Source organism: Tyto alba, unplaced genomic scaffold, assembly GCF_018691265.1.
Source record: "Tyto alba isolate M040663 unplaced genomic scaffold, T.alba_DEE_v4.0 Super-Scaffold_8, whole genome shotgun sequence".
Lineage (NCBI taxonomy): Eukaryota > Metazoa > Chordata > Aves > Strigiformes > Tytonidae > Tyto > Tyto alba.
In genome coordinates, this window is record NW_024881329.1 from 184,154 (window position 1) to 194,223 (window position 10,070).

Consider the following 10,070-nt stretch of genomic DNA (forward strand, 5'->3'; position numbering starts at 1 on the left):
AATTTTTCCCCACCCCAGTCCTATCTCGAACCCCAAACCTGGCTCTCTGTCCCTTCTCATTGCCGGAGGGGAAGGGAGAGAGAGCTGCTGCGTGGTGGTTGGCTGCCGGCCAGGCCCAAACCACGACAATATGATATTAATTGTGTATGGGCCTAGCTTTCTGGTCCCGGTACATCAAAGCCCTTTCATAGGGATAAAGCATGTATTCAAGTGCTTTGCTGGACTCAGACTAAGGAATTTCATAAGATAATTTTTTTTTTAATCTTGGAGCGAATGGGAGAGTTTCTTCATTAAAGAATACAGATCCAGTATTCTTGATGACATAAGAAGAGGAATCCTTCCCATAGGATTTGTGTAAACCTATTACCTGTACAGAATGGTTAAATTTGTGTTGCATGAAGGTATGCTTCTGTCAATGGGCTGGTGTATTACAGGGAAATAGTATGAAATTTAAAATGAACATGAATTTATTTCTTGTCTATGAAAATACGAAGAGGAAGTAAGGCTTCCATGAAGCACAGAAATACAGACAGATCTGTGACCTAAAAAGATTCGGTATGGCAGCAGTTTGAAGTCACTGTTCTTCTTTTTCTCAGTCAGCTAAAGTACTCAGTATGTAGCACTGATGTATTATTTTACTGTAACTTTGCAGAGTATAGATTCAGTGTAATCTTACAGTTTAACCTGGGCTTTGTATACAATGTGTTGTGTGCTGGTATGTATTTAATTTTAAAATGAAACAATGTAGTTGCTCTTTATTTTTATTTTATCATTTACCTACAGAAAAATTTTACCAAGGCAAAATTTTACACTATAACATCACAGGAGAAGGAGAAAAAAAAAAAAAAAAAAAGGCCAAACAAAAAAATGACAAATAAACAGACAAAAAACCCAGAGGACAGATTGCTGTTTACCATTTATCAGATTAATGCAAACAATACTTCCCATCTTCAGCTCATTTGGATCTTTTGTTTAGAATTCAATCTAAATCTACACTACAACAAAATAAAAATGCATTCTTTTTCAAGACTGATTTGTTTCCTCCGGTGATGGTACTTTGTCAAGTGCTCCCATCTCTGTAAAAAGGCAAAAAAAAAAAAAAAAAAAAAAAAAAAAAAGAGAGAATTAACACATATGTAAGTATGCATATTAATCTTAGCAATTAAATAATTAAATAAATAAATCCAATTTCAGTAGTATACATTTTTATGGTTTTCTTCTGTCAACTATAAGAAGCAAATCCTTGAACTTCTCATATATTAATTTATAAACTATTAAGTTTTTGTTTTTAATGTTAATAATATCTTCCTACTGTAATTTCACCTTTTTAGAAACAGCAGTGACAGAATAACAATGACATTATATCAGTTTTATATGTCAATTGATATTGCTGGATTGCAGCATCTCAAAAGTTTTAATATTACCCAAATATGGCTGCCATCCTACAGCCCGCTCTGTATGGGAAGCCTTTAAAGCTGGAGGGAGCAACTTTCAAGAGAAAAACCTGAAGGCCACTTTTAGTTATTGCCAAGATACTCCTTAGCAGTTAAAATATTCACTTTACCTTGCAGATCGAAATGTATGTCTAATCTGAATAACCATTCCCTGAATCTGAATCCCATGAGTGGAAGTTTTCTCCCTCCACCCAGAGGAACATACCTAAGCCAATATATTTAATGTAGTAAGTTTTCATTTGAGCAAATACGTTGAAGTGTCTCTACCATAATTAAGTATGTTTTTCACTTTCTAAATCTATAGTTCTGATGTTGTGTAACAGTTTGTACTAGGTCTTGCCAATAAATACTGTTAAGGGATAATATAATAACATTTTCTGTCTCTTGAAACATGGGAATACAAGATCTAGATCAGGGAAAAGGCATTTTATGTGATCTGAAGATTCCTTTTTTTATGAGGACAGATAATAATACCATCTTTTCTGAATAGAAACACCTGTCATCAATATCCCAAACAAGCAATTTTTACTTAGAATTACAATACTGCCTTTTTTGCTCATTCATCCCAGGGAAGAAGTAATTTGTATTTCTATGAGATGCATTTTACTTTCTTGCCCAATTTAGCAGCTCTTAGAGTACTATTCAGAGAGCCCATGCTTGAGCTCAATGCTCAACAGTGTAAAGGAGTGTTTAGGGCTCCTTCTTCACAGTGGCGGAACAAACAAGCTAGTACTTTGTCCACAGTAAATATACATGCCAATAATTCATAATATATTTGAATTATCTCAGGCCCTTAGTATTAATCATAAAGACTCTTTGTTTCAAATGCAAAGTTGATGCAATAAACACTGGATTGATATTTTCAGTAGTGAGAATTTTTTCACTTGGGCAGATGCAAATTGTTTAGAAAATTATGCCAAAGAGGTACAGAATTTTGTTTCCTAGACACAAAGAAAATTAACAGGTCTCTTGAAAGTCTTTTTTAACAATTTAATTGAAATACAAATGTACCACTCATTTCTTTGTTACTATTCTACAGCATACACTTGCCACAAAATTGCTTCTAATTTGTTGTATGCAAAGGTAAGAGTATAGAAGTTTCAGATTCATCGAATTGTCTGCTTTCTGAGACAGAGAATTCCTCAAATATTTGCAGTCAAAGTAACTTTTTTCCCTCCTGTTGTTTTCTTCACAAATACATATTATGTCTTTGGACATTTTGTAGATAGCTTTAGAAAGGCTGAAGAGGTTTATAAAAGCTCAGAATTGTAGGTTTATTTTGTTTTTTAAAAAGCAAAACTAATGAAAACTCAGAAGCAGCCAGATTTGTCTTCACCTAACACTATAATAAAGTTATCATTCTTATAGAATCAGCTGTAAGCTCAGTTTTACAATTCTTGTCACAGTTTTGAGACTCCACAGTGTTTTTATTAGAGCATTTTGAGCTGTTTGATAAGACTCAGCTTAGTGTTGTTGCAATTTTATGCTGTGACTTTATTGTAGAATACATGTAGAAAGGGAGATGTATTTCTTTTGTCATTAACAAGTGTTTCAGAATTTCAACCAACTGTTCTTGGCATTAAACTGAGGTCTTATTCCATTTGTTATTGAATTGTTTTACATTAACTCCCGTGTAATCAGACTGGATTTAGTTTGTCTTCAGCAACAAACTAAACTTAATTTGGCTTCTAAAAGCTGGGTCCGTACAATTTTAGCAGCAGCAATTATTATTTTCACAGTGTCTAGAGTAATCAAATGGTATTAGAACCCAGCTATGTTGAATACCCATTAACCTGCAGTTTGGCAGAACTACCTGCACTCTCTCAGTCAGACCTATTCCTAAATGCACTAAAATGGAATTGACAGTTCCTCCCTGCCTCCAGAGATGCTGTTCAAAGTCTTGCACTCTCAAATCTGTAGCAGACTTGTGCATTCAAGGATAATCCTATCTTCTCATGAAATTTCACACCAGAAAATATGAAAGATTAAAAAGGTATTCACCAACCTTTAAGATGCAGGTAAGTCAAAAATTCAATTACTGTGCGCACAATGTTTTCATTAGCCAGTGGTCTTCCAAGATTCCCTATAAAACAAGTTGGTTGTTAATTAACATTAACATGGTATAAAGATGTGTTGTATGTGACATTGTGGCTAGGTTTATGAGTACTCTGAAAAACAGCTATCTTAAATTTCCTTTTCCTTAATATCCTTAATGGAAAACCTCATTTCATGGAAAAGCAAAGCCAAGTTAATGTAGGTAACTGCAATTCTCAGAATCAAAAATGCCCAGCTTTGTATGCTATTGCTGTATAGGAGCTGCTTTGACATCTCACTGGTCATGGTCTTTAAGGCCTTATGAGTTCTGTTGTAGAAGAGAGTTATCCTCTGTTATCAACTCTCCCCTTTGCGTCCACTAGCCTGAGATTGAAGAAAAATGTAAATTTAGCAAAACAGTTAAAAAGTCTTCATGTAGTCTGGCTTTGTTCTCAATAAGCCGCTCAAGTGATATAGAAGTGATTTGTAGCCCAAAAGCTAGGCCTGGAACTTTACTAAAAGCTCAGAAAGGTATGTTCTTGCAGATGTATCTAATACAATATACTCTTTTATCTTGTGGGAGTAGGCCTTTTTAAATGGCCCAATTTATCAAGCTCCCTGGGGACTTGTTATTGCACTTTGGGAGGCTGAGAAGTAGTTTTTCTGTGTCTATTAGTGAAAAAGAAAAAAAAAAAAAAAAGGAGACATCTTGATTTTATCAACAGGACAGATAATTGCTCTGTATTAGAGAACAAATGGTAGGTAATTTCCCTAAGATTTTTAGTTCTCTGCATACAGAACGGATGGATACCAGTATCTGCTGACAGTTCATTATTACATCACTGAAAAATATTGTTCTTTGATGTTATCGTAGGGGATGTTTTTAATCTCAGAAAATAGTCTGAAAGACTGACTGCAGCAGGTGAATGTTTGGAGGAATTCTTCCATAATGGAAGAGAAGATTCAGGCTTCCAGTGATATACAGGTCAGAAGGCAGACCGAGCTCTGCAGCACAAATAAAAAATATTGATGGGGAGTGGTAAGGGACATGAAGGTTGCTGGTATATAGAGTGTAAGTATTTAAGAACACATTTAAGAAATTTGCATCTAAAAGTCTTGTCTTCCAGTCTTCGAATTGACACAAAGATGTTGTTATTAATAATACCTGTATTATTTGAAGTCTTCCTTAATTTAATTTTTATTCCCACCTAACCTGTTAAGAATTTTTGTGGTGATTAATCATTATTATATTAGTAGTTTGTTGACCCAGATTTTATTACCTATGTAGTAATTATTGGATAGATATTTTTCTTTAGTGACTTGAGCATATTGTACATGTGTATTTCTATATACTCTGCTATTGACCTTAATTCTGTATAGCAAATTAATTGCAGACTCTAGCAAAGAAACAGTTATGCTCTTGGAATTTAAAGATTTTCCTAATTAAGCTCATAGATTTTTTTTTTTTTTTTCACCTCAACCTAGTGTTATGTAACTAATACAGTTTACAAATTCTTCTGTATTATCTGGAGAGCTTGTGAATTTTGCAGCATTCCTTCAAGGAGAAAGAGTAGTCCTTTGCATGAATTCTTTGTGTATATATATTATCATTTTAAGATAATTTTGTAAATAATCAGCATAATTTAGCTAAAAAAATAATTTTCAATTAAAATAAGAATTCTGACTACCTTATCCCTTTTTTAATATTCAAATCTTCTTTGAATGGGAACTCTATAGTAAACTTTAGCTTCAAATAAACCTTTTGATGACAGAAAAGCATCTAAAATGACATTCATAACAGAGGCAGTTATATAATTTTCAGGTCCCATCCAGACAAGTTTGGTTGGGTTCACCTGTAATTGTGGAGGTGCAGCAGCACCTGGCAAGAGTTCCATAACTCTTAAAGATCATGTTCCCGGAAAGGAACTGGTAGCATATCCACAAATGGCAACATGTTGCAATGTGAGCTGCACGTGTGGATTACAAATGCCTTCTTTCATGTTGTTTCTGACTGGGAAAATACTATTTTTACAGCAGTGTTTGAGGAAGTAGGTTCTTCCTTCCCTCCTCCCCCTTTTTCGAAAAAACACCACACACCAAAACCCCACTATGTAACTTTGCAATCCTGAGAATGTAACAACTAAGACAGGTACTAATGTAACTGCTGTATTTACAAAGTCATTATGTCCATGAAATTGTAATTAAGCACATTTCATTTTTTTATTAACTTACTTGGTGTTAGCTACATATGCTTTGTGCTAAGCGGATTTAAAATAGGCTGCAAGAGCTCTGGAGCTGGGACTTTACCTTCCCCCATTGGTGCCGCGATGGGTGCAGTAGTACTCGAGTGCATACTGCTCGCTTTGGTTGCAGGGAGGAACAGATTGCTCCTTGACAATCTGAAGATGAGAATCATCCCAGCTCACTTCAGAGCAGCAGATTTAGTTTCTCCTCAGGAGAAAGAAACAGGCTTTTTCTAGAAATTTCTACATCTTATCCTGAAGTAGGTATTCAAACTAAATCCTAAAAGTGCCAGCTTCTCTTCAAAAAGGGAGTCTAGACATATATTTTAGAGGCCCGGCTTTGTATGATGAATCCAGAATAAGGCTGCATCATTTTCATTGCCATTTACTAAATTCTGGTACAGGCAACCTCACCACAGTACGTTGTTTTGACTTTGGTTTTGACCAGGTTCTGAATCTTTTAATGAAAATAATCTATTTTGTTTAAACATGGGAAATATTATGAGACATAAAATGGATTTTTTTTTCAATAGTAAAGACTCTTACAACATAACCAGTGCCAGAGAGTTCTGAGGTCTAGTTACAGACTAGAATATCAGAATTAAAAAATATATATATATTTGTCAGTTTCTATAGCTTTCCCTACTGAAAGATTTCATTATAGGTGTACTTCTTTGCTGAAAAAAATCAACTTAAGTGTCTAGGGTGATATTTGAAATACTTATTTGAACTTATAAAAAGAAAAATCTAGGTTTATTCAAAGTAATACCATCTATTATACTTTAAAAGCAACATAATTATGGTACTTTTCCCTAGTCATCAAGATGCTTTAAACTATGACGATGCACAAAGAGCATACTGAATGGCCAAATTTCATTTTTCTTCCTTTCATATGTTTATTAGGATTTTTATCAAAGTGCAGGAATAACCTTGTATCTAGGTAGTTGGTGAACTCAGTAACAATAAATAAATTACCAAACATAAAAAACAAATCAACAATACAAACTTTCAGAATTTCATTACCTGTTTTAATATCCTCATCAGGCTGTATTTCACGTTTACCAGTGAAACCATGTTTGTCATTAAAAGACCTGTGGTTATCTACTGCATCTGGTAAATAAATTAAAAATCAGAGGAGTTAATTGACAACAATCTTTGCTACATTGCTTGCTTTTCATGGATTTCAAAAGATCATGTTGGGCACTTTCAATGTACAAAATGACAAAGAAGCAATTAACGTGTCACTAAAGATAATCTTTCTTCTGAATTTGTGCTTATGATTTACATCATTCACAGACCCAGTCCTGTACTACATAGTTGCTGAAGCTGTTACTAAGTTCAGAGGAAGTTGTAAAGAAGATGTAAGTTTGTACATTTACATGTAATTAGGGAAGTTGTTTTTGCTACTCTCCGTTATTTTTAGAGAATGTTGCCAATGACTTTGCTTAACAGAAAACTGCAGATAAGTTTACATGAATAACCTTCAAAAACATCTTACATGCCCCTGTTGGCTCTTCTCTCCCCCTTACAATGGGCATTTCCTTTATCAGTAAAAGCTGATGAATACAACCTGCAACAAAGGATGATTCCTATCATCTAGTCTTAGATAAATGGCACTTTGACAAGCACATTTCCTCACAGTGTCTTTGCCAATTTGGACAGATCTGCTTCAGGGCAAATATACTTCCAGTTATATTAACTGGTTAATTCTCTTAAGACGCGTTAATATTTTTTTTTTTTTTTTGTATTCTTAAGGTTAGTTGACAATAATAAAAAGAGTCATAGTAAGTATCTGTAGTATTGTCGTGTATTACTGAGACTGAAAATATAAAAACATTGGTAATGAGTGCTATTACATTAACAAGAAATAATGGTAGAAGCACAGATATTTGAGACAGCTTAGCACTGCATTTCACTTTTCTTATAATTTACATTTGTGATTATCCATCTTTGTAAACCAATGTGTTCCTGTATTTTAACCACCTTGTACATTAAATATTTTTCACAATGAACTGCTAATGTTTACAGTCATGAGTTTGCATGTTATTTTTTTAATTTGTTTTGCTTTAATTAAAATAAAATAAAAAGTATAATAAAGCCAGGCAGCAAAGCCATTTTCAAATAGATTTAAAGGTGAAATCTGAAAAGCATCAAAAAGTGCCAAAATGCCACATTTTGTCTTTCTTCCCTTGATATCTAAGATGCTATAAGATTTTGTAACACTTCTGGTGGGGGTGGGGAGGGAGGAGGAAGAATATTTGTCATATGAAAATTGCCATTCAAAAGCACAAAGCACAAAAGCACCTGATGTGCCTCTGGATATAAAGCCTCCCAGCACAGCTCTGCTTTAGAAAAGAGCAGTTACTGTCTATGACAACTCAATTCTGTAATAGGCATGTAACAAATATTTAAACAAGTATTTTCTCAAACAAGCTTCTCCAGTTTTACAGGTTTGGACAAAATTACTGTATTAATCAGAAAAGTGAGTAGCATACCACAGCAAACTGGTTTACAAGAAGAAAAAAAATACTGCTTGACTTACGTGGCCCAAGTAGGTAACCAGCACTATTCAAAGTCCAGCCCCTTTTCTCTTTTGCCTTGAAGAAAAGAATGCAAATATGTTATTGCATGAACTACAAAGTGCTTTCTGAAGACAGAGCAAACAGGACCCAGTTGGACATATTCTTAGCAGAAAGTGCTTTCCAAAGGCTCGAAATCACAAAATACTGTAAAAAATAAAAGCCAATAATATTGAAGTTCACCAAGTATCAATGGTGAACTCTTGTACCCTCCCCATTTAAGTCAATAGTTTTGCTGTCGACACCCATGTGGTACAAACATTTCATACCACGTAACTGAAACTGCAAATCACACTTTGGAGGCAGAAATTTTAACTTTATACTCCAAGTTTGTATTACCACCTGATAATTGCCTTAGCGGACAGCAATGTTTTCTTTTAATTGTTTGGATTTACATGACAGCCCCTTTATAAAAAAGTCCATATGTAGACCCCTTTTCTGAGTCAGATGGGACATCCATTCAGTTTTGGTCTATAAACTAGACACTCTCTTTTCTCCTTTAGTCATCTTATTTGTTACAAGGGAGCTAGTGTTCAAAAGCCCCAAATTCTTAATTAAAAACCTGTTCACTGCCCGAAGTTATTTTAAAAGTGCTGCATGTTGTCCAACCCATATATACACAGTGCGTATCGCTGCAGGGTTTGCTGTTACCTGCCAGCCGAGACAGGGATGCTGCCCGATGGGCAGGAGCTTCAACAGCGAGACCCGTACTTACTGAGAAAACCAGTCCGAACGCTTCTGACAGGGCGGCGAAGAGGATTAAAGACAGAAACAGGAAACTAGCACACCTCTGCATCTGGAAGATAAAATAAATAAACAGAACAAAACAAACAAAACAAACAAACAAACAAACAAAACAACAACCAAAAAAAAAAAAAAAAAAAAAAAAGGCAAACAAAAACCCAAACAAAACCAAAACCAAAACGCTCCGAGTTACGGCTCCGCCCTCCCTGGAGCCCGCAGGCGTCCCCGCCGCGGGTGGGAAGCGTGGGTGACCCTTCTTCCCGCGGGGCAGGGCGGCCCCGGGGGTACCTTGAGCCGGGGCGCGGCGGCCGGTCCCCGGCGGGTCCCGGCGGTGCTGGCGGGCGCGGGGGGGACCGGTCCCACGGCGGCGGAGCAGCCACTACTGCATGTCCACGGCACGAGCGGAACTCGACGCGCCCACCCGCGGCTCCCGCCGCCCTTTATGGGCTGCGGCGCGATCGCGCGGGGGCGGGGGGGGGGTGGAGGGAGGGGGAAACCGGGCCGCCCACCCCTCCGTTCCGCCTCCCCTGGGTCATCTCCCCCTCGCCAACCCACTGCCTTGTGGCTCATGCCCTCTGTTCTTGCATCACAGCAGAAGGAGCCGAGACAAAACTCCGTTATTGTACTTCCTCGCTGCTTTCTGCTTTGTATCTGAGATATCTTCTTTTTTTTTTTTTTTTTTTTTTTTTTTTTGGTGTGTATGTGAAAGCCTAGGGATGTAGCTGTCCCCCGCGAGTAGACTAGCCTCAGCCTGTTAATCTACAACCAGTGAAGTTTCACCAAGTTTGCTTATTTTAGTTGTGGTTACAGCTGGCATAGGGATGGGCAAAACTGAATTACAAGGCACAGATTCCAATGTTAATTCCTCTTTTTTTTTTTTTTTTTTTTTTTTTTCCCTGCCAAATTGTATTTTCTCTGCAACAGGTGAGTTTATTCACTACAGGTCCCTCAAATTCATCTCTCAGTAAGAAAAGCATCAGATGTTGCACAGCATAAGTTGTACTTCCAGCTCCTTT

General features: G+C 36.4%; 1 protein-coding gene across 1 annotated transcript; it reads right to left on the reverse strand.

The window, feature by feature from the left end:
* Positions 1–903: 903 nt before the first annotated feature.
* On the reverse strand, positions 904–9,498 carry GAL (galanin and GMAP prepropeptide). The gene is made up of 6 exons (XM_042785148.1): positions 9,343–9,498; positions 9,026–9,106; positions 8,274–8,328; positions 6,755–6,841; positions 3,460–3,537; positions 904–1,076 (listed from the first exon to the last, which is right to left on the reverse strand). The coding sequence occupies exons 2-6, from the start codon at positions 9,104–9,106 to the stop codon at positions 1,024–1,026; spliced, it is 354 nt and encodes a 117-aa protein (XP_042641082.1). The 5' UTR covers positions 9,343–9,498; the 3' UTR covers positions 904–1,023.
* Positions 9,499–10,070: the final 572 nt, after the last annotated feature.